The following is a 25,704-nucleotide window of genomic DNA, read 5'->3' as shown; positions in this document are numbered from 1 at the left end:
GGAAGTAGAGGTTGGGACGGAAAGAGATGGGGAAGGAGCGGATGGTGGGTTGGATGATGATAAAGGAAGTGCAGCTGGGACTTGGGGGTCAAAGTCAGTGTGAGAGTCTGTGATAAAAGAAGAAGGCTCGTGCCTGCGTGTGTTGAGATCACGATGCATAGAAAGAAGGAAGGGACAAGGGGAACCGGAAGTGCGATACTTGACAATACTTAGTAGCTAGGAAGCAACAATACCTACGCTGCGATTCAAATCCACGAACATCGTAGTATTTCTTATGTCATCACTGAAGACTCAGACCAGCCAAGACCACATTTTCGTTTGTTCTAGGAAACCCAGAACCTGGACTGCCATGCTACTAAGACTGTCTGCTAGTACGATTAAGATACTCCTTGGCGAAGAGGAAATCTAAAGGGGAGCACAGAAACATGGCAAGATCTTGGTGAAATCTAGCCTGTAAACTCTTACCAAAGTGAAATGTTGTGCAAGAAATGTAACGAGCAAAGGAAATCGGAGGAAGACTCATACCCAAGGACACAACAGGCCGTCTCTACAATCCAATCACTTTCAACAAAATACTGGAATCCAAAATATAGCGTCAAGAAGTAGTAGCAACATTGGCGCGACGCAACTGCTCCAACTGCAGGACGACTTCAGTGTACTCAGCTTTGCACGCCGTAGTGGCTTCGTGATATTTGCCTAGAATCTGAAGTGGAAGCCACGAACGAGCTGGCAGACTTTCCAGCTTGTGGAACATCAGACAATGATACCGATGCTGGGACGGGGTGGCCTTTATTATCTGTACCACATCTGCAATGCCTAGACAAATCGACAAATGTACTGTTATTTCATGTGCCATCCCCGTATTGTACATTGACATCACCAATCCGCACGGTTTTAAAGCAATACAAAGAAAGCATCTGTACAAAATGCTCGACCCCCGCACCGCACCCCCAGCAAACAAGGAACGTTTATTTCGCATTGAATCGTTTCGCCGAAAACACCCTTCCGCCCACCAAGCCCCAAGTATAGAAGCAAGCATACGCCAAGCAGCTCTCGCGTGTAAAAAGAACATAACGTGATCATTTCCTCGTAATGCTACGTCCCGAATCTTCCTCCTACATTCAAACTCCGACAAAGAAAATCGTTCGAGCTCCCGAAATACATTCCATACACGAATATATCCAGATCTAGCTGAGCGCTGGTGGCGGGCTCCCGCCCGTGCTGATGCCGTTGGGAAGCTGATGAAACATGCCTGACTCCGGTCCCGAACCTGAACTCCGATGAGGACTGCCACCGTTTATTGACTTTGATTGATCGGATCTTGGAGGTGTTATGCCATTCATCTGCTCTGAGTGCAACACATCACTCATATGAGGATTAGTCGACGATATAGGGGATGATTGATATCCTGGGACACGTTGCTTTCTGCATTGCTCTTCGTAGTCGGGATCGTGCTCCTGTACTCTGGTGACACCCTCGCGTCTGGGAAATCTGTCTAAAGGAGGCGGATGTTTCAAAACTCGTGTTGCAGTTCCACCTTGTCTGACCAAGTCTCCATTGACATAGAATTTCGGTTCTGGTATGGAAGTTTGTCCTGGAGCAGTCTCTGGATCGGATCTCCATTTCGGTACGTTCAAAGCTTGTCCAAGATCTGTCTGAGGCGCATGTAGTTCTCGATACTCAACTTTAAGTTGAACAGAACGGAGGTGAGCAATGGTTGGGACTATAAACATGAATTCGGATACCTGCGAAAGGTTAGATGTGACCAAAGTCATTGACTTAGGAGAAATACCTTGACAAAGAACAAATCAAGATCCAAAAAGAGTGATCTGTTCGTCTTGATAACGTCGTCATGGCATTCATCTGTAGCTGGCAAAAACTTGCGAAGGCTTGACCAACCATCATAAAGCAGGTACTGAGAATTATGGGTGCTCCAAACTGCTCGTTTTTGGTCATATGTTAGAGGGACGCGATCCCAGGCTGAGACTGATATAAATTAGCAACTGGAGATAAGCGAGGAGAGAATAATACTTACATCTGCTCAAATGAAGATCCTGCTCGCCAAGAAGTATCGCAGCATGAGTATTGAGCATCCACTGCTCCCGGCCCACAGTCTGTCCAGTGTACTCTGGCTTGATGGTATCGTATCGATAACCAACAATCCTCTTGAATAGATCCACGATTTCTGGAGATTGGTGCCCATTAGGCTGATCGAATGTCAAGTCAAACCATTTGAGCAAGAGAGGGAGCTTTGCCAGACGGGCATCCTTTCTCTCCTTTTCGATCCTTGCCTTCTCCAATCGCTTTGCTTCCTCTTGCGCAGCACGCCTTCGTTCAGCTTCTTCCTTCTTCACTCTTTCTTGCTCCAGGAAGATCGCTTTTTGCTTAGCCTCCCGTTCTTCCAACATCTTCTTGTGGATTTGTTCCGCTTCCAGACGTTGTTGCTCCTTCCTTTCCGCTTCTTCCTGCTCCCGTTTCTCCTCTTCCTCTCGTTCAGCTCGTTCTCTGGCCAGTCGAGTTTGCTTTGCTTGCTCTATCTTCTGGTCTTCAATCTCCTTCAGACGAGCAGCTTCTGCCTCCGCATCCTCCTTTTCACGTAGAAGTTGTGCCTCCTTTTGAGCCTCTTCCTCTTCTAGTTTTGCCAAAGCCGCAGAGTCATCTTTGGCATCTTTCGATGCTCGTTCAGAGACCTTGGACTTTTTCGAAGATTCCGATGGTGAAGTAGGAGCGGAACGTCCTGATTTGGCTGCACGACTTGACTTCTCTGTACTGGAGTCCTTTTGATCTTTGACCTCTGGCGCCGTACTCTTCTGAGTGGGACGAGCGTGTTTTGCTTTATCTGAAGTAGATTTTGCTGCCGTACTATCGCGAGATAGGGTGGATTTAACGATTGAGGTCCGATGTTCTGGCGAGTCACTATCGGTCTTGTGTCCGCTACTAGCGTCTGCTTCTAGCTTCCGTCTCTTTTGATGAGGTCCGTCTTCGTACGCTGGCGTTACCTCTTGCATACCCGACCGAGGAGGTGTTTCACTCTTCCGAGGCCGCTTGACGGGACTCTCTCCACGAATGGCACTGAGTCTATCCTTTGAATCGTCCCTCTTCAAGGGCCTTGCTCGATCTTTGTCGGAAGGCTGATCTCTGTCAGACTGGGCAGAGCCAGAATTTTTGGGCACTCGCGGGACATTGGGACTAGACTTTCCGTCTGACTTGTCTTGCTTAGAGTCAGATGGCACACGCTTCTCTTTGACAGATGCGGTAGATGCGTTAGAGACAATGCTTGCTCGCCTTTGCTTCTCAAGCTCCCGTTCTCCTCTCAACTCTTTCCCAGAAACAAGTTTGCGGCGGGGCTTCACAGTAGGCTCGTTCTCCGACAGCACCGCAACATCTGATTCGGATCGACGAGATTGATTCTTCTGTTTCGGGGGACCGAGAGGACTGGTGTCGCGGTCAGACACGGCCCCTGAAGCTGCATGTGCATGTTCCTCCTTTCTGGGCCGACCTGGTCCACGTTTGGTGATATTTTGTCCATCTTTGGATTGTCCAAGGGACGATGTACTTCTATGCGCGCTCTTCGTAGGCTCTGCTTCTCCAGTCTTTGGGCTGGACGTGCTCCTCTTGTGCGATCTAGACGGTTGTTGTTCCTCGGTCCGCACTTTCCTGGTATCCACATCCCGTGCATCTCGACGAAGTCCAGGAGACCGAGGCTTTCCAGGAGAAGCTTTATGGCTTTTTTTGTACGAATTGAAAGCGTTCTTTAAGAGTTGCTCCTCTTCTTGCCAGTATGGTCCAGCCCGTCTCTTAGCCAGCTCGTAATATGTTTCTCCTTTGATTCGCCGGGTTGGATCAAAATCTGCATTACCAAGGAACAGTTTGATAACTTCAAGATGATTGTCCTTCCCAATAGCAGCGAGTATCGGCGTAGATTGGTCAATCGGTACACCTTCAAGTGCTGGTGGATCCGGGCTGAAGTTTCCCAGGGCGAAAAGTAGATTTATGACGTTGTCATGGCCTCCTCGTGCAGCATTGTAGAGGGTTCTGGCGTCGTTGACATTAGGCTTGACATTCAGGATGCGATTAGTCGTCTCGAGGTCGCCTTCACTCGCAGCCGTCTGCAACTCCTCTATCGTATAGCCCTTCCAGAGATTTCGATCCTTGGTTTTCATAGAAGACCGTGCCGTACGTGCGATACGATTAGTCGGACCAAGATTTTCGTTAGCCGGTGGCGTCTGTCGTGGACTTCCCTTGGGATGTGACAGGCGTCCATCTCCATTGTCATGCATATGATGATCTTCCGAACCTCTGCGGTGTCCAGCGAATTTCAGTTTGGCCGCAACAATAGCCTCTCTCATTTCCGTCGCCTTTTGCATAGCTTCCAGACGCTCTTCCTCGTCATCAGAGTCATCACCACTCTCACCTTCCATGTCAACAATAAGATCCAGGGGTTCGTTGCCCATTAGATTTGGCTTGCTGGGATTCGCTCCAGCCTCGAGCAGTAATTTAACCACCTCCACATTTTTGTTGTCAACAGCATCGTGTAGCGGAGTATCTCGTTCAAGATTGACACAATCTAGCTCGCAATTTCCAGTATCAAGCAAAAACTTGACAATCTCCACGTGGCCGCCTAAACTGGCAGTGTGGAGCGGGGTATTCATAGCATTGTCTGCGAGATTCAGGTCTTCGGGTCGTTCTTCATATCGCTGCTTGACGTTCTCCAGCCTACCCCGGCTACACGCAATCGCTAGAAGGGTTTGACCGGAGGAATTCACGTGCTTCTTGTGCGGTGCCATCTTGGCGGGCGATATTGCAGATTCGCCTGTGGTTGGCGCCGCAAGGCTTCGCAATCTCGAGCTCCGTGGATGTGAGTTGCCACTCACTGAGGAATCGTCCGAATGGTACTCGGTGGATTGCAGGGGAGCGGGTACACGCTTCTTCTTGTGGCTCAGGCCATGGGAAGACTTCGAAGGTAATTGGCTCGATATGCTACGTTTATGGCTTCTTGGCTGGGGGGAGATGGATCTTGTTCGTTTCCGTGGATTGATATCGTTGTGACCCTTGGGTCTACCCGATTTATGATCGGCCCCTGAACTTCTCTGTCTCCCAAAGGTGCGAGGCTCCGTCTCATCCTCATCGCCGGATACAGAGGCGTACTGTCCTCTTCGTGGGAAAGCCCTATCGACGGACTTGGCTTTGTCCCGTAACGCTGAGCGCGATCGAGAACGAGGGGAAGGAGACCTAGATACTTCGGAATCTGATGCTGCGGGCTTTGAAAGTGAAGAGCGTGTCGTCGCCACCGGTGATGTTGGGACGGAACTAAGTCCACTGGAATTTCCAAGATGTGCGGTGTCATCTGCGCTGGTTCCATGTTTGGCCCTCTTCCTCTTGCCCAGCGTGGAAGTCGCGGTCGCCTCGCTTGGATTGTCTGGCATCGCATCTCCATCACCATCGCTCGGGGTCGGCTTTTTGTTCCCATTCGTGGTACCTGGGACATCTCGCATTTCTTCATCGTCACTTTTGTCCTCGTGCTTGATTGTTTTACGGATTTTCGACGGTGAATGGCCATCCTTACCGGGCAGCACTATCGTCTCCGCCTCTGAGTCGCTCTTCTCTCCAGGCTCCTCTGTGGATGTATTTGGCCGGTCTATCTCCATAGCCTCATCTTTTGCCGGTACCGGTGGTGATGACCTGATGCCATTTGGGGTCCCCGTTGCTGCACTGCGAGTGCCAGCAGGCTCCGTCACAGATGCATCGGGCTCGGCGCTGAGTCTCGCGGCGACGGCGTCCACAATGGCCTGCGCATCCATGGCATCTATCCCGTGGGCCTCTCTATCCTGCACCTCATCGTGAGCCGGCTTATTGGGAGACACTTTGGCAGTGTCGGGCAGAGAGGACCAGGAGGATCATCCGAGTCCTATCACGGGTGGGGGGATAGGCTTGCTGTTGCGGGGAGACGAACGGCGCACGTCGTAGAGTTTCAATCTCACGAACTGTTGAGCATGCGCAATACTGCGAGGGGGTCTAGAGCGTTCCAAGTGGTGGTTTGGGGGGTTGTTTGTGGTGGTTTGGAAGGAAGAAGCTCAACTTCGAGGTTGAGGCTCAGACTTCCAGCCATTGGATTCGCTAATCTGGGCGTAGTCTACGGTGGCGGACTGGGCACACCACGACCTGTTTTTTCGCCCTTCAGGGATGAAAAGGGGTTTCCTCCTCTCCACATCAGCAACAGCGGCTCGTATCGTACTCTATCAACTCACTAGACTTTTCAAGGCAAGTCATTATCGGCACTCGGGGAGCAAGATTATGGTCAAGCCTGGAGGTTCAGCCGTGAATAAACAAACTGGTCTTCTGCCGGAACACATCTGCGGGGTGGGCTCCTGCAGGCCGCTGCAGTCGTGTTTTGACTAACTCTGGGCCCGGCTTCCCGGCTTCTCGAATTCAATGCCTCGAAAAGAAGCAGCGACTTCGTCAACACCCGAGTGACTGGATTGATTCATCTGGGAGCAGAGGCAAAAGAAGCGCAGCCTGTAGAGAGGTTGACGCGCTGATTATTCCTCCACATTCCAGAGATCTGGCTTGGAACTTTCGTTGATGCTGAAAAGCGTCATTTTGCTACACAATGCTAACCATGCCAGTTTGTTTGGAGGATGTGAAGGTCAAAGGGGTTCCTCGGAGCGCCTACTACATCTCCGACTTCATCACCCAGGAAGAGGAACAGACGCTGTTGCACAGGGTCGGTACAGCGATTTTGGGTTGGTTACCGCTGCTGACAATTGTAGATCGAGAACGCCCCAAAGCCTCGATGGAAACAGCTGTCCAAACGGCGATTGCAGATATGGCCTTCCGACCTCAGCAAAAACAATACCCTCCTCGATAGTCCCCTGCCAGAGTGGCTCATCAACCCTGTCATTACGCGCCTTCTCTCATGCCCTATCTCGAAAGACAAGCCTCAGACTCATATCTTCTCCGACAGTCCACATAAAAGGCCGAACCTTGTACTCATCAATGAATACCTGAGCGGACAGGGAATCATGCCTCACAAGGATGGGCCGGCTTATTACCCCGTTGTCTGTACGGTCAGTCTTGGGTCTTCGCTCTGCCTAGACTTATATGGGACCAGCGAGGATGGCACAAGAGAAATTGAACCGCGGTGGAAAATATTGCAGGAGCCTAGGAGCCTGCTCATAACGACCGGAGAACTGTATACAGATTTCATGCATGGAATTGCGGATGTCCCCAATGACGTTGATTTGAACCCAGACACAGTCTCCAACTGGGAGTTGCTTCGATCGCCCGATGAATTCAAAGATGGACACAACGAGCGCAAAACCCGGGTTAGCCTTACATATCGTGATGTTTTGAAGGTCTCCAAGTTGGGGGGGCAGTTGGGGATATTTGGCAAGCGCTGAAATCTCAATACAAATATGGAACCATCCGCCATCTGCCAGCCAGCTTCTCCGCCCCGAATTTCTTCACATACCACTTCCTGGTCGAGTCTGCTGTTACTCCAAGGTTGGAAACGACGAATCCAAGGCCTGCTAGAACGGTCTTATTCAGCCATTGTCCAGGAGGTGCAGCTATGATGGCAATCGCGACATAAATCATACACTCGCTGGCGTAATGGGGGCAGACAACTTTCTGGAACCAATACTGCTGAGGAAGAGTGTATTTTTTGAGGCTGGCGAGATGTTTGTGGCATGTGTGTTGGACGCTGGACGCGATGAGGAAAATCGGAACAGCTATGCAAGTCTTGAGAGATGGCGATCCTATTTCCAGGGAAGATCCTCGTCCATGTTGGCTCATGGCAGCTAGAGAATCAGTACGGATAAAACAACATGTGACTAAGGAAATACATACCAGCACCTTCAATCAAAACTGAAATTCCGATGAAAACATAATAGGCAATTCCAATCAACCAAAGACCCGCCCACATCTTGGATTGGGAAGGTTTGGTGAGTGTGAGAGATTCGTAAAGTCTTCTTGTTCCTTGGAAAGCCATTAACAACCAAGCAAGAAGTACTTGATTGGTGGTCATAGAGTCCTTTGGCTGAGAGTAAGAAGCTAGGAGCTCGAAGACAGGCCCATGGCTGTACATCTGAATAGCCCAAAATATCGACGATGCTACCGAGACCACATAGTAATGGGTGAACCATGTATGAGGCACTTCAATGGATGCTATAAAGTCCAAGAAGTTCCATGATGTGCTATTCACTTCTTGTGATGGCTGTGAATCTGTCCCTCGAGATCCGTAATTCATGATGCGTTCTCTGAAAGAAGGAAACAAAGTACCGCCGAGATCGACAGCCGTGCCGAAGCAGAAGAAAGCTTTGCATAGAAAGGCGGGATCCATTGCGAAAGTGGTGTTGAAGAAGGGTATATATCGAGGTTGCGTGACGCGCAGGTGAAGCGACCACCTGGTGGTTGAAATTCAAGTGGGGCGGACATTTTGCTCCATTCCGTCGCGACGGGACTTTCCTGAAAAACTCCCCCACATTGGGATCGAGACAATTCGACCTCAGCTGCATTTCGCAACAACAACACAACAGACGACAGTCTGTTTATACCTTGTATTTCTAATCAGTAATAAGAGTCTTCGGACCCGAATCTCGCAGCCATGTCGACTACCGTGGATAAGGTATGGATTTCAAAGTGGAATTACTGGTGATATCACAGCTAACACCCCGCCACAGATCAAGGACATTGAGGCCGAAGTATGTACTACTCCAACGCCGCATCTGATTTGGCAACAAAGAATGATGGCGTTATCATACACGCTCCGCACATGGCAGAAACGCTATCTTGCCAGTAACCTGCTAACCTGTTGTAGATGGCCAAAACCCAGAAGAACAAAGCGACGTCCTTCCATCTGGGACAACTTAAGGCAAAGCTTGCCAAGTTAAAACGGGAACTTCTGACTCCAACAACGAGTGGCGGGGGTGGAGGGGCAGGATTCGATGTCGCAAGAACTGGTGTGGCCAGTGTGGGTTTCATTGGCTTCCCTTCCGTGGGCAAATCTACTCTCATGAGCAGACTCACTGGCCAGCATTCCGAAGCCGCAGCATACGAATTCACAACCTTGACGACGGTCCCAGGTCAGGTTGCATACAATGGAGCGAAGATACAAATGCTGGATCTGCCAGGTATCATTCAGGGAGCCAAGGACGGAAAGGGTAGAGGTCGACAGGTCATTGCCGTTGCAAAGACATGTCATTTGATCTTCATTGTACTGGATGTGAACAAGCCCCTCACCGACAAGAAGGTCATCGAAGCAGAACTGGAAGGTTTCGGAATCCGGATCAACAAGCAACCACCTAATATCGTTTTTAAGAAAAAGGACAAGGGCGGCATCAGTATTACTAACACCGTTCCTCTATCCCACATCGACCATGACGAAATTAAGGCTGTCATGGGGGAGTATAAAATATCATCTGCAGATATTGCTATCCGTTGCGATGCCACGATCGACGATCTTATCGATGTTCTGGAGGCTAAGAGCAGAAGTTATATTCCCGTTATTTATGCACTCAACAAAATCGACGCCATCTCCATTGAAGAGCTGGATTTGCTATACAGAATCCCGAACGCATGCCCGATCTCATCGGAGCATGGATGGAACATTGACGAACTGCTAGAACAAATGTCAGTCAATCTATCCCAAACACGCGAGGTTCAAATTGCCTCTCACTATAGCCTCTATCCCCTGGAGGTGTCCGCAGTCCCGACACCCTGGACCTTGAAGTCTACAAATTAACGTTACTGACGTCAATGCAGGTGGGAAAAACTCAACCTTGTGAGGGTATACACAAAGCCTAAAGGAAAATTACCCGATTATACACAACCAGTCGTGTTGCGTTCCACGAAATGTACAGTTGAGGATTTTGTGAGTATCACTAACTTCCGATTATGGTTTTTGGGCATCTAGCTGAACATTAAAGTGTAATGCCATCCATAAGACCATTGTTGAAGACTTCCGTGTCGCTGCTGTATATGGAAAATCGGTGAAGCATCAACCTCAACGCGTCGGCCTGAGCCATGAGTTGGCTGATGAAGATATCAGTAAGTCGTCGACTCAAAGCCCCTTTTTGGTTCTAACTTTTTTGTGCAGTTACTATCATTAAAAAGTAAGCGGATCAGGCTATTACGAACAATGGCCTCAAGGACCGAACTCATCAGCATGCCAAGACACGGCACTATTTACGATTTGCAGTTGCCGAAGGAATCAATACTCGAGAGAAGAAAAAGAATTGAGACTTTGTAAATAGCTGCACTTTTGCCAGAAGTCGACGGCTTGATTCTCGGTCAAACGTAACGGACTTGGATGACGACTGCGATGGCTCAGGAGACTCCTCTTGCACGAACAGCCCGACTAGTACCGTCCATTTTCCAAAGAAGATAGAGCTCGTTCTGCTGATTGACCGATGAGGAAGGCGAATAGATGAATTTATCCCAACTGTCTGACAACGCTCTTCACAATCAGGTCTTCTACGGCGTTGAGCTTGGCATTGGCTCTCCAATTTTCAATATGGATATCGCAGTCTCAGCACTCATTACTAACCCCACTATGAATGACAGATCCTGACCGTGCCCCAGAAAGCCACCGTCATTCATGCAGCCGTCCTGTCAATCCGAGAACAAGCCTTCAAAGGCTCGAGTTGCTTAACCGAAAAGTTTTCCTTTTCGATTAATCAAAACGGGTCATGCCTATCAACTGCTTACGCACAGACACCTGTGGGCGCTTAACCTTTGGCAAATGGGCAGTAAAGCGGCGAGGAGACGGCCAACTGGGGGCTTTTCATCCGTCCTATCAACACTCACAAAAAACAACCGAGATTTTGAATTATCTGAGCCAATCGTTTGGGGAAATTGATGGTTGAAATTAACTCGACAGATTCATGCTCACCACCGGCCTTTCATAAGGCTTCTCCAACCGCCGACCGGCAAGGTATGGGACCTGAGTCGTAACATCGTTCACCGGCATTTTGATCATCGTCTATCGCGGGGAGAATTAGAAAAGGAGAGCTCTTAAGCTCCAAAGCCTGGCGTTGTACGAAGGTGATCGTCTACGGAACGGTACGGTTCTAGTAAAAGCGCGAGTCTAGAACCCGTGTGGACGCCCGAAGTTGAGATAAGATTGACCCTGGCCAGCTCCGAAAGCAGTTTGGCACTTGTCGAGCTGGCGTGAAGAGACAAAGTTGAGACGACGGTTTGAGTAAGAGGTGTCAAAAGAAGTATCAAGCCTCTGCAGCGAGGCTGACGGCGTCCAAGAACAAGTCTGCAAATGTCTCTCTTGCTGATCCTCTATCCCGTTCCAACACAATTCTAGTTGTGCCACAAGACGGCGCAATTTAATGCTACGATAATGGGCGAATGCCAAGGAAAAAGAAACTACAAGGGACCTTTGATGGCTCGTTGAGGATCACCAGTAAGCAGAGGAATTGGCTCCGGGGTCGTGATCTGGCTGGGAGCAAGCGACTGACAGTCAGCGACGAAAGGCCTTTCCCCTTTCTTTTGATCGCCCTCAGCATCTGAACCAAACAGTCTCGAATCTCATAATGCGCAACAGCAGTGCCGGTCTTAGGTTTGAAGTTCGAAGCAGCTGAATGTTGAAGACGAACGACGGTGATATTTGCGAGGTCAACACAGCAGCCGAGACGAGCCAACTGGAAGCATTCCATTCTTTTCCCCGAGTGCCCAGGTGGTCGCTTGCTTGGACCTGGGCCACCCTGCATCCTCCCCTATCTCTTATCCAATTGCCTCCCCTGGTCAATCCTACCCAACCTCCGCCTCCCCCAACTTCTTCGATGGTTGATTTGATTATTATTGCTGAGGCCGGAGGAACGACATCGGCCGCCTGACGAACAGCCCCCTCTGCACCGGTCTTTACTGCACTTGCGAAAAGCCAGGTTTTCATCCCCTGCTCCTGTCCTGGCTATGGTGATGCGCTCTCACTAGAAAGCCTCAATCAAGCTCGGGACGTAGAGGAACGGCCCATAGCCCGAGATGGACCGCGTGCCCAGTTGTGGACTTTCTCCCCGATCAAGCCGCGAGACATGGCTAATAACGTGCTTGGGCGGATGGTAGCGGCGACAGGCTAACCAAAACTCCTGGAATGATTCGTGGATGACGAAAGTAAAATCAAAGATATGCTGGAAAGATGCTAGACCACTCGGACCTGGCGCAATTATTCAGTGTTGGTTGGAGATCGATATCGGATTTCCTGTTGGCATGCTGCCGTGCTCTCCCTCATTCGGACGACGCCAGAGACGCATAGGGCGGCCCTTAAATTTGACTTCAGGAAGCCCACGATTGTCCCCGCGATGGTCTCGAGAGTCGACTCAGTCGACAGACACAATAACTTACTCCGCGCAGCTTCTCTGTGGCTGCGTCCTGGCCGTGGCCGTCGAAAGCCCAACTTCACCCTCCTTCGCTTCCTCCCACGCTGCGCTGCCCTATCCGCTGCCCTTGTACGCACCAGGGTCACCGCCTGGCTGCCATGCCATGCCATGCCATGTTGCCATGCACCGTGGACACCAAGACACAAGCTCCCCTCGCACCCGCGCTCATGAACCTGGACGGTGTTTGTGGCCCTTGTGGCCCTTGTGGCCCTTGTTGCCCTAGAGAGATTCGTTTCGGCATCTAGGTAGGCAACTAAAGCCACAGCTTCTCCGCACATGTAGCGTAGTTTCGCCCAACCCTGCCATCATCTGCATCTCCTCCCACACCTACACCCACACCAAACCCCGTACCGTACCTTCTCTGTTCCGTAGCACGAGTACATACATCTGCTTGTGTGCACTTACTCTTCCGGCACTCAGACTGACTACCTGCTTCTGCTTCTGCTTCATCTTGCATGCTTGGATTGCTTTTATGCTGTTTGTGCGTTTAAACAAGCAGCCTCCTGCGCTCGCACTACTCGACTACGGACTTGTACCTGTTCCCACATCCAGACTTCAACGCTGCTGCAGCTGCTGGAGGCAGGGTTTATATATTGACGCCGCAGCACCCAGGAACCACATCCATTGCTTATCATGCATGCATTTTGAGGGACAGCCTTAGCCAGGAACAACATCTGCTTCGTCAACTCGACGTGCCTGGGAACAATTGCAGTATAAGCTTGCGCATGAAACATTATCCTGAGTATTCTTCCAAAACACGGCTTCCACCAGCCTTTCACTACAACTTGGACGTGAACTGAGCTAGAGGCTGCCCGATCCCATGATATCGCAATTCGGGATGGACCATGAGAACCATCATACGGGTCATGAGAACGTGGCTTATGGGGCAAATGCCGGATGGGGAGTTGACATGAATTCTAATTACAACTCGACTTCGCAACACCAGTCACCAGTGTATGAACAGAATGGATTCACATTCATCCAACAGCCACTTCACAGCGGATTACCGAACGAGCAATCGTACGCACCGCAAAGAATGCCAATACTACAGCCTTCAACACCACATACCTCTAATACGCAACTACATCCTCTGATCATGCCCAGTCATCCAACATGGCCAAGTATGTTAACGCATCCGGCTAGCTATCCCCCACCAGCTGTCACAATTCCAGTACCAGCCCCTCCTGTGATCAGAGGGAACGGAACAAGGACAACATCGACTTCTGGGCCTCGGAAAACACTTACAGATAGTGATCGAAGGCGTATGTGTCAGTACCATCTAGATAACCCGTCCGTCAAGCAGTCGGATATTGGAGGTGAGTTCTATCAATATGTGTTCAGTCCCGTTGGAGTTTGTTTCGCATTGTCGAACAATATAACAGGGGACTGATCATTCTCAAAATATATCGCCGTCAACTAACTTGTAATAGCAATGTTTGGAGTCGAACGAAGGTACGAATAGGCACAGCCATGCTGTGGACTGACCAGCTAACTTCTATTCAGTACCGTCTCAAAAGTAGTTCGCCATAAGGAAAAGTATCTAGGCCCCGAGAATGGATGTCCATCTCCAGTGAAGCGCAAGGGAAGCAAATTTCCAGACATCGAAAGAGCTCTTTCCGCATGGGCAAAAAAGATGCAACAACAAGGCCACCTGTTGAGCGACGATCAAATCAAGGACCAGGCTAGATTCTTTGCAACGACCGTTCACCCGAACAACGAGAGTTATCTGAAGATGAGTAGCGCAGGCTGGCTAGAGAAATTCAAGAACAGAAATGGGATCGGAGGAGCCAAACTCACTCGGAGAGCTTCTGAGACGAACATTCAAGATCGTGGTTCGCTGAATCCGAAGTCAGCTGGACAATCGGCGTCGCAAACACCCAGTGGCATCTCTCCAACCTCGCCAAGTGGCTTACCGTCACCGTCACCACTGTCTGCAACCAAGAGCGAGGATGATCTCAGTTCAGAGCACCTGAATGGATACTTTAACCAGGAGAATGGAGGATACAGGCATTCGAATTCTCAGAGCACTACGTCTTTGTCGAGTGCTTTCACAGACACGGCTCCCTCCTCCTTTTCAACAGGGCCGACAAGTCCGTCGACGCCATTTGCCTTTTCCCCAGATCATGGCGGTTCATGGCTGCCATCACAACAAGCTCGACTGCCTCCTCCGGGCAACTTCCAACGGCCGCGATCTCAAACATTCCCCATGCTTGGAATCGACCCGTCATTCATTTCCACGCAAGGAAACGAGCCACTGCCGCCGAAGTACAATCTTCCGCTAACAGCACCTTCGTCAACATTAGACTCTCCCATGGAAGAAATGCCACCTCCGTTTGGCTTGGATTCTGCTATCTCTTCTCCTCCACATCAGCCTTTGCATCATCGCAGCAGCAATGGGTCGATAAGAAATGCCTCCAATGGAGCGACGATGACAGGCCTCCAATCGCCTCCTGGATCTTCAGCCCCAGACTCTCCAACACAGGACGATGCTCGAAGAGCCTTGGATACTCTGATGGCGTTCATTAGACAATCTTCCGGATTAGTCGATCAGGACGAATATCTGACGGTTCTGAAGCTGACCGAAAAGCTACGTTTGCAAACCAACGGTCCTCTACCAGGAGGACTCCACAGGATCGCAGAGCAGGACTGCGAACAGGCGCCAAAGATGGAGCAATCCATGAGCGCAGGCTGCTAAGGCCCTTTTTCCCGTCACACAGAATACCTTGTACATCTCATACTGCATTGGGACTCACATATATCCCCTTCAGTCCTGTCCTTACCCGCACTATTAACTGCATCAACACACATTCCTACGGCGTAACTATCTATCCATCTCATCTACACGTTTCGAGACAATAACAACAACTGTACACATCTGCCTATCCATTTCGTCGGCAAAGCAACATATTCCTTTCCACGCCGTACATCCTTCTTCATGGTCCAACATCTGCGAGCGCCTTTCTCTTCACACCGATGTCCTTGTTCTTTTCCATTCGATACCTCTTCCTTCCTCTTCTACTACTACCACTGTTCGGGGGGTGTAGGCTGGCACCAATATCCGCCATGGGTCATCAACAGGGGACGCAGATACCCAGGGACAACCAAAAGAACCATCTATCTTATCCATCTCTCTCTCATCAGCTCTATATACCCAAGAATACACTCTCCACGCTCACGCGACCCTCGATTCGATTCGAAAATCTGCGCACTCTTGTTTACATTTTTCTCGACTACACATCTTTTTGCACTGCTTTCATGATTGGTTTAGCACGTTTTGTTTCTCCTTTTTATTCACTACATAACTCGCGTTTTTCATGCTCCTTTCTTGCGGGCGGTTTGATGGTTTGGTTTGGTTTGGTTGGGTTGGGAGCGACGCGGAGCAGGATACCTGAGGACTGGGGCTCAAGTCTGGGGCACGGTACGCAAGTCGGAGCTTCTTTTCTAGTCGGGGTATCTTTGTACTGTTGGCTTGGATTGTATTCTTTCTTCTCCTTACTTCTCTTGGACGGGATTGAATAAGGCATTGGTGAGAGGGAAGAGGGGACATCGCAAGATATGGATTGAGAGGAGGACGGGGGGTCTAGCCATGGTATACTTTGACTGTTGCTGGCTGTCTCGGTACATGATGACAGAAGCGAGGAGCGATTTAGGATAGGATTGGAGGGACGTTTATATTCGTGTTTCTCTCTGTGTCTCTGTCTCTATCGCAATCAAATCTACAGGCGGTCCATCTGATATTTCGGGAGGCCCCTTCTGAAAAAAAAAAAACCCCCCTTGTGTCTTTCCTCTACATTTATGAAGTGAACTGACATTTGTGAGGCCGAGAAATCATTGTCATTTCATTCCATTGATATTTTTCATGAGGAAATCTACCTAGACTAACCAAGCCGTTCATCCAAAAGCTCCTGGACCCCCTTCTCCGCCAACTCCGGCAAAAGACGTACGAGTATCAGCTCGACGACGCCATATAGCAAATGCCTATTACAGTAACTGTCATCGAAAACATTCAACACGTCCTCCACCTCCCTGACTCTGCGCTCTATACCAGGGCCGAAATATACGTCTTGGATGCTCGCCGGGATGAGCGCGAGGATCGTCTCGGCGCATCGGCGTCGCATGAGGAGTTGTTCAGACGGTGAGGGGATGATGCGCGGGGGAGCGAGTGTGTTGTTGGGGAAGAGCGCGGAACGTGTGGTGCGCAGGAGAAGGGGAAGGAGTGTTGGATCGAGGACGTGGGTTTGGATTGCGTGGGAGAGGATTCTGTAGGAGAGGGAAGGCAGCGAGGCCCCGTATGTCAGCCAATGGTCCTGATAGGTACGTGAAGGATTTCTCTCGTCATTCTGCATCAGCAGGTTGAGTTGGGTGAGCAGCGAAAAGCCGCGTGCGGCGGAGTGACGGCCGCTTGCAGGAAGAGTTGAAGATGGGATATTTCGCTTGTCATGGTGTTGGATGCAGTGAGAGTGAGAAGGAGATCCGCTGGGGAACTAAGCCCCGAACAGTTGGTTTGTGTGTAGCAAAAGACTAGGAGATATTGATGCACGGAGAAATCTAAGCCCCTAGCAGCAGTGCTGTCTGTTTCAAGAGGCTAAAAGAGACATGATCAACAAAGTAAAGTTACCCTCAAATCCTAGTTACTACAAGGGGACTATTGAGGCCCACGGACACTGTGGGGCTTGCAGAAAGCAGGTCGCCTTTCTGGCCTGGCAAAGGTCTGGTCTGGTCTGGTCTTGGAGCGGCATGCAAGCTCGACAGCGGGCACGAGGCGAGACGAGAACGAGTGGCTGACAGCACTGGCTCGGTGCGGGAGGAAGGGTGCGGTACGACGCGAGGGGGCCGGAGAAGTGGCCCTTGCAACAATTGCGCCGGGCGCGTAAAGAAGGCTGTCGTAAGGCTTCCTCGCTCTCCTCTTCCAACACTGTTGCTGGGTGTTCTGCAAGGGTGGCAACGAACAGTTATGCGGACAAGGTACCCAAAACGTTGAAGCCATGCGAAGAAAACACTCCGAGCATGATTGGAAATAAGACAACGTGGGAAGGGTGGGCTGATACAACATGACACCATTGCATGAAAAGCCAGGCCCAATTCTCAATGGAGAAGCGATTCATTGTTACACAGCATCAATACTTTGTGCCTAGTGTCGAGGGAACGGACCTCACGATACCGATCTGACCTGGTCGCAACGACAGATGAACCGCCTTCCCGTCTCAACATCCGTAGATTTGCAGGCATGTTATGCATAACGATAACGGGAATAGGAGGCTTGGGCCCAGAATCGAAACTTTCGTATTCTGCAAGCTCACTGGGACAATTGAAGTCAAGTGATTGAAATCTCATGCGGGGTGACATAGAAAATTACGCGCCAGACCACGAAAGCAAAACGTCTGGAGGGGTTTCAGAAAATCAACCACTTACTTGTCGACCATTCCATCCGTATTTCCGATTTCTCCAGGCCCGGTAAGTGAAGCCCATTGAAGGAGAGATATTGTGGCGTTCAGCCAAGGCATGCGGGCATCTAGATCTAGTAGACTAGCAGCACAAGACCATATCTTCATCTTCACAATAGGCTGTTTCGAAGGTACCTGTCGTTTTGCTGAAGAAGTCTCAGAGCTGGCTGATTTCGGCGGTCCCATGTGATCGTTCGCTAAACTCGAGCCAGTAATCTTCGTCGTAGGTGCAATACGAGAAGGTAATGATGATGCAGTAGCGAGAGTAATGATGAAAAAGCGGATCGCAGTAAATGCGACATATCCGTATTGAAGCACGAGCCAAAAGGTCTTGTGTAATGACCGGCCAATCTTCCACGACTTTGTTCTTTTGCCAGTAAGGCTCAGCGGAACAGAGTCCATGAGATCCGAATTCGATCTTTCAACCCGGACTTGCGCCTTGTTATTTGGAAGCTTGCTTTGAATGGCCTCTGCAATCTTCGTCATACCCTCCCAAAGCAGCCAAGGCTCGGAAGCTTTCCCGCCAATACCATCGCCCAAAATCATCTCAGAAAATATTTGACCTACAAGGGTAGTCAAACAGTCATTTTCCAAGTCCTCTGTTGGCAATAGTACGGCCAAAACTCCTTGAACCAATAGCTGTCTGTATGCCGACTCGTTCTCCATCCGCTCCAGAGTAGCGTGTTCTCCATCGGGAACGGGTGATAGAGCAGGGAAGGGCCACAATGAGTGATATATCTGTCGGGGATTCGATTCGACCGGACTCGGGTGAAGAGGGTCGCGGGAAGCTCGATATGCTGCAGGTAGTCAGTAACAAGATATGACAGTTCTAAAGGATCGAGTACCTTGTAAATGAACTTCCAGTAGCTCTGGCAATTCGTCAAATACCAAGCTCTCCAGGTCAACCTTCCTCAACCTCTGCTCCAAAGCCCTGGTGCAATGGGCTATGATTTTTACCACTTCTTCCACAAAAACCTGGTCCGGGGTGATCTTCGTATACCACGTCTGCACAAATTCTCGAATTATGATAGATATTAGTGCGTACAGCTGCAAGTCCACTTCATTACTGCTCGTCAAGGGCGGGAGAAGTTGGTCGATTGGTGCAGGTGTGTTTCGACCCTTCTCTCCCAACTGAGAACACAGCGTTCGTCTGATCAAGAACAAAGTCGCGCGATTTGACACTGGATCCACTGGCGGAGGTCGGACATTTGGACGAGATCCTGGAGTCGCTGGTCTTGAGGGGGGATCTTTTGTCGCAGACGCGGCCTGAGAGGAAACAGTTGCGACAGCCTTGAGGCGTGGTTGGAGTCTCGACATTGGCTGAGACGAAGGCTCGTGGCCGTGGAACTCGCATTTAACTCCGCAAAAACAGCATCAACTGTCGCCGGCGCCTCATCTGTTCTCACATATTAGGTCCATCTTCGGTGTTGATGTTCAAGCTTTGGAGCTCTGACCTGGAGAGGCTGTAACCTTACTTGGAGCTGAAGCTAATCTGTATTAGGACTAGTCCAGGCTCGATCGCTCAGCCTTGTTCTCCCTTCCATGTTCTCCCATATCTTGCTTCCTTTTGCTTCTCTGCCATGGTATCCTTCTTAAATCTTTATATATTTCCGAGCACGAGAGTGACTGAACGCGCATCGCCCAACATTTTCTGCATTTTGCGTCTTGTTTTATGCTTATTTCACTGTAGAATCTCGCTTCGAAGTTAATGTGTTCAGCTCAAATGATGGACTTTCCTCCTCAAGACAACTAACTCTAGTTGCACGAATGCTCTACCAAATAAAGGAGAGCTGCCTTTTTTGGTGAGTAGCCATGTCTTGATGTCTTGCGATATATGCAGAGATAGTAAGTCTTTTCAGCCCGAATCTCCACAAATTTCTTTGGCATCTGCATCCACTGCAATCGAGACTTCAGCATGTTCCACCTCCAGATACATACATCAGGGTGCATTTGAGCTGTCGCTATCAGGAATAGCAAGTATCTTGTATCCAAGTATCCGTCAACGCTTGGAGTTGAAATTGACGCAGGCATCCCAAGCGGGGAGACCGCGATGAATCCCTATTCGAGACAAATATTAGGGTTGCAACACAAGACATCTCAAACCATTCAGAAGCCATGATGGGTATCACGACTTGCGAGCGTTTGACATTGTGCGACCCGCGAATCTAGGTCCGATGAAGGGGGGGATCGCTGATCTCCTGAAGGCACTTCCTATGGACTTTGTCTCACATCAGCTTTAGGTCACAATGACAAGCAATCAATCAACATTCTAAGACAGTAGATAGTCGTCGGATTTAAGAAGTACAGGATAGAGATCTTTGAACATCCTAAACTTGGCAACAACAACACTGACTCGCGACACGAGTAGGGCGAAGGAGCATGATATTCCGGCCAAGGAGGTTTGATACAGCAGTTGTCAAATTTTTGATGTAGATTCTTGTTCACATCGTGGAGCCCATCGCCGGTTCTGAGTGCCTGCTTCGAGTCATCGACATGGGACGATGGGTTGATGATGATTCGATCGCATGATTGTCGGCATCAGCCGTGCGAGCGAAGGATACTGCGAGATCGCAATTTTGAGTTCTAGAATTAACCTCGAAGGACTTTATTGCCCACTGCACGGACGTGATGTTGCGGAAGTCTCAGCAGCTGACCAGCAATTCCTAGTCATCAGCTGGCGTTCGGATGATTTGACCTGAGCGGTCAACAATTGATGGGTATTCGTCCTCACCTAGGTGCTTTTCTTGTCTCGATTGCTATTGTTAGTCCGGTACGGGTACGGGCTTTGTGAATCGTTCTTTCAGAAAGTAAATATTGAAGTCTATTATTGTTGCCGGCCGTGAGCGCACTGGACTCGAGATACACAACTTTTCAGCCCCGTACGTCAATAACCTTCCATCTAACCTTCTTACCCCTCCATGTCGTGGAGTTTGTTTCGTTTCACGTGCAAAAAGAAAGGTGTTGAGAGCCTTGTACCGAAGGACCCCGGGCACTTCTCCCAAGTTCAACATCCGACTCTTCTTCCAAGGTAATTCTTGTTTGCCAGTTTAGTACCGGCAATTTCTTTCCCCAAGTCCTGAATTCCAGCGACGGAAAGTGTGCCCACCTTGCGGATACTTTTGCAGGGATTGCGTCCCCAAGTACCGAGAACTGGAAATTCCTGACGGGAACAACAACTTCCATCCTCTCGACGCGTTTCACTCAAGGCACCGCACCTCTCCCGCACATGCCAATGGAATAAGGGGCTTATTTTGGGACACGCAGAAGACATCACCAGTAGCTACATTCCTCAGTCCAGCCGCAGCCTTGCGTCTATATACTACGACAGCCAACATTCCTATCCCTTCGAATTAGCTCCAGAGACTGACCCCGCCACAACCTGTCACATCCTGCGTCCCGGGTTATCGCAGAGACGCAGAATCCCAGAGCTGGCCTTTGATCGTGTTCAACTATGCTGGAGCCGAATGGGCAATCCCATCATGGTAAGCAGCGCTGCACAGCATGCTTTGCATCACTTGGATCTGCGACTCCAAACCCCGCCGCTGGCCTGAGTTGAGGATATCCGACGATGTGGGGATCGACGAGGCGTGAGCAGTGTACCGAGCAAGCGCGAGACTACACTGCGCCCTCAATTTTGGGACCCCTCTTTTCAAAACAGGCAATCCGAATTGATGGCCTCAGTCGCTATTGCTAACGTCCATCACTCTTCAGGCGTCGATAAACCACGAGGCTCGAGTGATCGAGGGCGACGAAGCCCATCGCCAGGACCTGCGCAGCTTTCGATACCCAAGAACCGCAGTACCCCGAATTTCGCACATGCCGGAACTGAGAAGGCACGAATACGGTTCTCCTTTGACGCGGGGTTGGCGGCGGCAGAGTACGATACAATGTCGAGGTTAGTCCAGCGGACGTTTACTCCTCAGGGCAGTTACAAATGAGGCTCTCCATGTCTCTGATGCCTGGAGAATAAGAGTCATGGAAAGCTGACTAGACAATTATCAGATCCCCAGTCATGACGGAGCACGAACATGGACTTGGAGCGTCAGGTCTGCGTCGAATTCGACAACAGCCTCCTAGAGCACCTACCCTCCCCTCCTCCGAAGCCTCATCTCGAAATGCATCCATTACACCGCGATCAAGTTCCATGACGCTCTCGTTTCCGGCATCTCGGGCAGGCTCCATTGCGTTGGCTTCTGGTCCTTCGTCGCCAACATTGAATTTCACGGAAGATTTGACAAGATTTCCATCCGAGTCTCTACACTCTTTCTCGTTCGCCCACCAATCTGAAGAATTCATACATAACAGACAGAATGTCTTGAAGAGATCTGTGGAGTTTATGTCCCAGAAACTGGGATGGGGGAACTCGAATGCTGGAATTGCAAGTGCTCAAGCTCGTGTCAGTGGAGATCATGAGATGCAGGGAATGCTGGAGCTGCTGGCGAGAGCAAAGCTCGTGGGGGCAAACAATATCCCAGGGTTTTCTTCTCAGACACATTTGATCGGCCCTCTAACTGGGCCAGCTGGTGCTGAAGAGTCCGGAAATCCATTCGAGGCTAGTTTTCTACCCCGATCGGCGAGCCCTGAAGAATTGCTCGAAGATCCACTTCCCTCGCCCAGAAGCAGCAGAAAGCCTGCTTTTCCAAGTCCAGAATTGGAGAAATCGAGGCAGCAAAGTGAACTGACAGAAGAGGCAATAACTGTACCTGACTCTGAGCCATCCTCTCGTACTCCAACGAATGAGAGCCGAACAACTGCCCAGACTTCTCCCCCAGCGACAAGACGGCAAAGTCTGAAGCGAACATACACAGACACTGCTCAGTTGACCTTGAAGGCCAAGCTCATGGATGCCCTCGCGCAACCCTACCAAGCGAATGATATAAGCGACCACATGCTATCCCCCACCGTGCCCCATTCCGCTATAGGATCGTTTGTCGGGACTTCTCATCCTCTTGGACCTGCCGTACATGGTCACTCCAGTAGATGGGCTCCAGCTGCCCAAGCGATATTCACTACTTCAAGTACTGCTCCATACACAATATTGGCTGCAAATGATCTCGCTTGCCTCGTTTTCGGAGTTACGAAAGCTGAAGTGCGCAAAATGGGCATATTAGAAGTCGTCCAGCAAGAACGAAGAGCTTGGTTAGAAGATAAACTAGGTGCACCAGGATCTAGCTCTGATTCTGGTAGACCTGGCCCCCGCTCGCCGCCCGAAAGCCAGAGTACCCAGACGAGTCCAACCCCAACAACCTCATTCCTCTTAGGGAGATCTGGTGGAGTAACTGCAGCGCTTCTTAACAAGCCCAACTCTCGCCAGAATCCAAAGCCTACTCGAAGGGCACAAACGGATGATGGAGCAGGTTCGAGCCTTGTGGCCCGATCCAAGAACGTCAAGGGAGGCCTGTATCATCCCAGTAACAAGTCCAGAGGCGTCTTGCTCTGCGGAGATGTCGTACCTATTCAGAAGCGAAATGGGGCCACTGGATCTGCCAGTTTGTGGGTCAAAGAGAAGCGTGGTGGGCTGATATGGGTGCTTGAGGAGATTCATGAGGATATTGCTATTCTGAGCTTAGACGAAGACGCACAGGTCACCAAGATCACGGGTGCTACTGGACCAATTTGGGGAGAGAGCATCACCAGAGTCGGGATGGATATTGGCAAACTGTTACCAAGGATACCTCGACAAGGAATCGATTCCGGCACTGGAGAAATCGACTATGCAGAAGTTGCAAAACGGAGATACTTCTCGGCTCGGAACTCTGGACGAGTGAACATTCCCTGTATTATCGACCGAGTACCTGGCTGCACCGATCTGAAAGTTTCGAGCTTTCCACATATTGCCGGGATTATGGTCCTATCTGCAAAGACATTAACGATTACAAGCTCGAATTCTGTCTTCTCGGCAGCCTTGTTTGGTCAAGAGAAGCCTGATGGCCGACTTATCACGGAATTGATCCCAGATTTCGATCGTATGCTTAAGATCTTGATTGAAGAGGACGGTGTTATTCTCAGAGATGGCATCGTCATTCCCGAACACAGCTTTCGCCGCGCACGAGCATTTTTGGCTCTACGGGACGGAAAATCCGATGCTGCTTCATACTTCCTCAGGCCTGACGGACTGCCAGCGAAGCATAGAGACGGTTCAGAGATCAAGATTGATGCACAATTAAGGGTTGTCAAATCCGACTCCAAGCCTCCAGTACCCGCATATGATGAGAATGTCATCGAGGAAAGAAGTGACGAAGAAGAAGATCATTCTGAGACGCAAGCCGAGAGTTCTTCTGAACTTGTCTATGCCCTTTGGATCACGTATTCACGCCATATTCATGCATCGAGGCAGAATTTAGGTGCCGCTTCTCCTCTGCTCTCGGGAGTTGCAACTCCTCTCCACCAACCATCACCTGGACAGACAGAAATCGCTACCCCTATGGAGATGGAATCTTCAGACGAAGAGACGAGGGCCCATGCATCTTTACTTACCTCCCAACTCAAAGCTGTAGTCAAAAAGACAGCTGCTAAGCTCACAGGACGTGATACGCCTACGCGTGCCGAAGAGAAGAAGGAAGTAGTTCCCGCCATTGTTGAACCCGAACACAAGAAAACAATTGATGACTTTGTCATTCTCGAAGAAATGGGACAAGGCGCCTACGGTCAAGTTAAACTCGCTCGATACAAGAAAAATGGTAACAAGAAGATGGTTCTGAAATATGTCACTAAACGACGAATCCTTGTCGATACCTGGACGCGAGATCGGCGACTTGGGACGGTGCCATTGGAAATTCACGTCCTTGACTATTTTCGAAGAGATGGGCTGAAGCATCCAAACATTGTTGAGATGGCAGATTTCTTCGAGGATGATGTCAACTACTATATTGAGATGATACCGCATGGCCTCCCTGGCATGGATCTCTTTGACTACATTGAGCTCCGAGTCAATATGGAAGAGAATGAGTGCAGGAGTATCTTTGTTCAAGTTGCTAGGGCTATTCACCATCTTCACACCAAGGCGTTAGTGGTGCATCGAGATATCAAGGACGAAAATGTGGTGTTGGATGGTGAGGGTAACATCAAGCTTATCGACTTTGGGAGCGCTGCGTACATCAAGAATGGTCCTTTTGATGTCTTCGTGGGCACTATTGGTAAGTCCTTTATCCTTGTTGTTGAAAGTATGCTAACAATGCCAAGATTACGCGGCTCCTGAAGTCCTAGCAGGGAAGCCTTATCGTGGTAAGGAGCAAGATGTCTGGGCACTCGGCATCCTTCTCTACACGATCGTCTATAAGGAAAATCCATTTTACAGTATCGACGAAATCATGGACCGTGATCTTCGGGTTCCATATGTCATGAGCGAAGACAGCATCGACCTTATCCGTGCAATGCTCGACCGAGACGTGGAATCTAGAGTCACTATCGAGAAAGTGCTCGAGCATCCTTGGTGTATGGCGATTGAGGAGGAGTGAGGGTTATTGAGGCTTGAGGTCTTGAATTCTTAGGAGCAGAGAGGGGGAGAAGGAATCTTTAGACTTCGGCGTTGTTGTTGTTTTCATGCAAGCGTGCAAGCAGATTCGAAGTCAAAGACACGAAAGAGATGAAAGAATTAGATTTCAAGCGTTATGATGCAATGAGGATGGATGGATTGGTGGGAGCTTGATGATACCCAAGATTATGAGGCGAGGATGGTGGGATTATGCATGGTACGTTGGAGGGTAGGTTCGGCGTGGAGGATTGCTGGGTTTGTGCATAGTCATGGAGAGGGGGACGTTTTGGCCCACGGACGGATTGGCTGGTGGGTGGATGATTTGCATACTCTGTATATTGACGAGGCGTGAAAAATGGAAAGTAAGGGTTACGGCTCTTGTACCCCAGCTTGCTTACAT

At 49.9% G+C, this 25,704-nt stretch overlaps 7 protein-coding genes across 7 annotated transcripts; 3 read left to right on the top strand and 4 right to left on the bottom strand.

Moving 5' to 3' along the window:
• Positions 1-1,187: 1,187 nt before the first annotated feature.
• HOS4 (Set3 complex subunit) lies at positions 1,188-5,801 on the bottom strand (the record flags this gene model as incomplete). Its single annotated transcript, XM_058503109.1, has 3 exons — positions 1,188-1,745; positions 1,793-1,986; positions 2,036-5,801. 3 exons carry the CDS (start codon positions 5,799-5,801, stop codon positions 1,188-1,190), a joined length of 4,518 nt encoding a protein of 1,505 aa, XP_058362043.1.
• Positions 5,802-6,610: 809 nt separating this feature from the next.
• On the top strand, positions 6,611-7,400 carry ONS95_009508 (uncharacterized protein; the record flags this gene model as incomplete). Its single annotated transcript, XM_058503108.1, has 2 exons — positions 6,611-6,724; positions 6,771-7,400. The coding sequence occupies 2 exons, from the start codon at positions 6,611-6,613 to the stop codon at positions 7,398-7,400; spliced, it is 744 nt and encodes a 247-aa protein (XP_058362042.1).
• A 4-nt stretch (positions 7,401-7,404) lies between these two features.
• On the bottom strand, positions 7,405-8,341 carry ONS95_009507 (uncharacterized protein; the record flags this gene model as incomplete). Its single annotated transcript, XM_058503107.1, has 2 exons — positions 7,405-7,799; positions 7,849-8,341. The coding sequence occupies 2 exons, from the start codon at positions 8,339-8,341 to the stop codon at positions 7,405-7,407; spliced, it is 888 nt and encodes a 295-aa protein (XP_058362041.1).
• A 477-nt stretch (positions 8,342-8,818) lies between these two features.
• On the top strand, positions 8,819-10,109 carry RBG1 (GTP-binding protein rbg1; the record flags this gene model as incomplete). Its single annotated transcript, XM_058503106.1, has 3 exons — positions 8,819-9,630; positions 9,763-9,871; positions 9,927-10,109. The coding sequence occupies 3 exons, from the start codon at positions 8,819-8,821 to the stop codon at positions 10,107-10,109; spliced, it is 1,104 nt and encodes a 367-aa protein (XP_058362040.1).
• A 1,233-nt stretch (positions 10,110-11,342) lies between these two features.
• ONS95_009505 (uncharacterized protein) lies at positions 11,343-11,720 on the bottom strand (the record flags this gene model as incomplete). Its single annotated transcript, XM_058503105.1, has 1 exon — positions 11,343-11,720. One exon carries the CDS (start codon positions 11,718-11,720, stop codon positions 11,343-11,345), a length of 378 nt encoding a protein of 125 aa, XP_058362039.1.
• Positions 11,721-17,794: 6,074 nt separating this feature from the next.
• Positions 17,795-19,147, bottom strand: ONS95_009504 (uncharacterized protein; the record flags this gene model as incomplete). The annotated part of the gene is made up of 2 exons (XM_058503104.1): positions 17,795-18,627; positions 18,676-19,147. The coding sequence occupies 2 exons, from the start codon at positions 19,145-19,147 to the stop codon at positions 17,795-17,797; spliced, it is 1,305 nt and encodes a 434-aa protein (XP_058362038.1).
• A 2,134-nt stretch (positions 19,148-21,281) lies between these two features.
• ONS95_009503 (uncharacterized protein) lies at positions 21,282-25,287 on the top strand (the record flags this gene model as incomplete). Its single annotated transcript, XM_058503103.1, has 4 exons — positions 21,282-21,312; positions 21,542-21,725; positions 21,833-24,966; positions 25,013-25,287. The coding sequence occupies 4 exons, from the start codon at positions 21,282-21,284 to the stop codon at positions 25,285-25,287; spliced, it is 3,624 nt and encodes a 1,207-aa protein (XP_058362037.1).
• Positions 25,288-25,704: the final 417 nt, after the last annotated feature.

This window comes from Cadophora gregata (genome assembly GCF_030347475.1).
Source record: "Cadophora gregata isolate MNR1 chromosome Unknown scaffold_3, whole genome shotgun sequence".
Lineage (NCBI taxonomy): Eukaryota > Fungi > Ascomycota > Leotiomycetes > Helotiales > Ploettnerulaceae > Cadophora > Cadophora gregata.
Note: the sequence above shows the minus strand (reverse complement) of the source record. Positions and strands in the feature narration are given on the sequence as shown.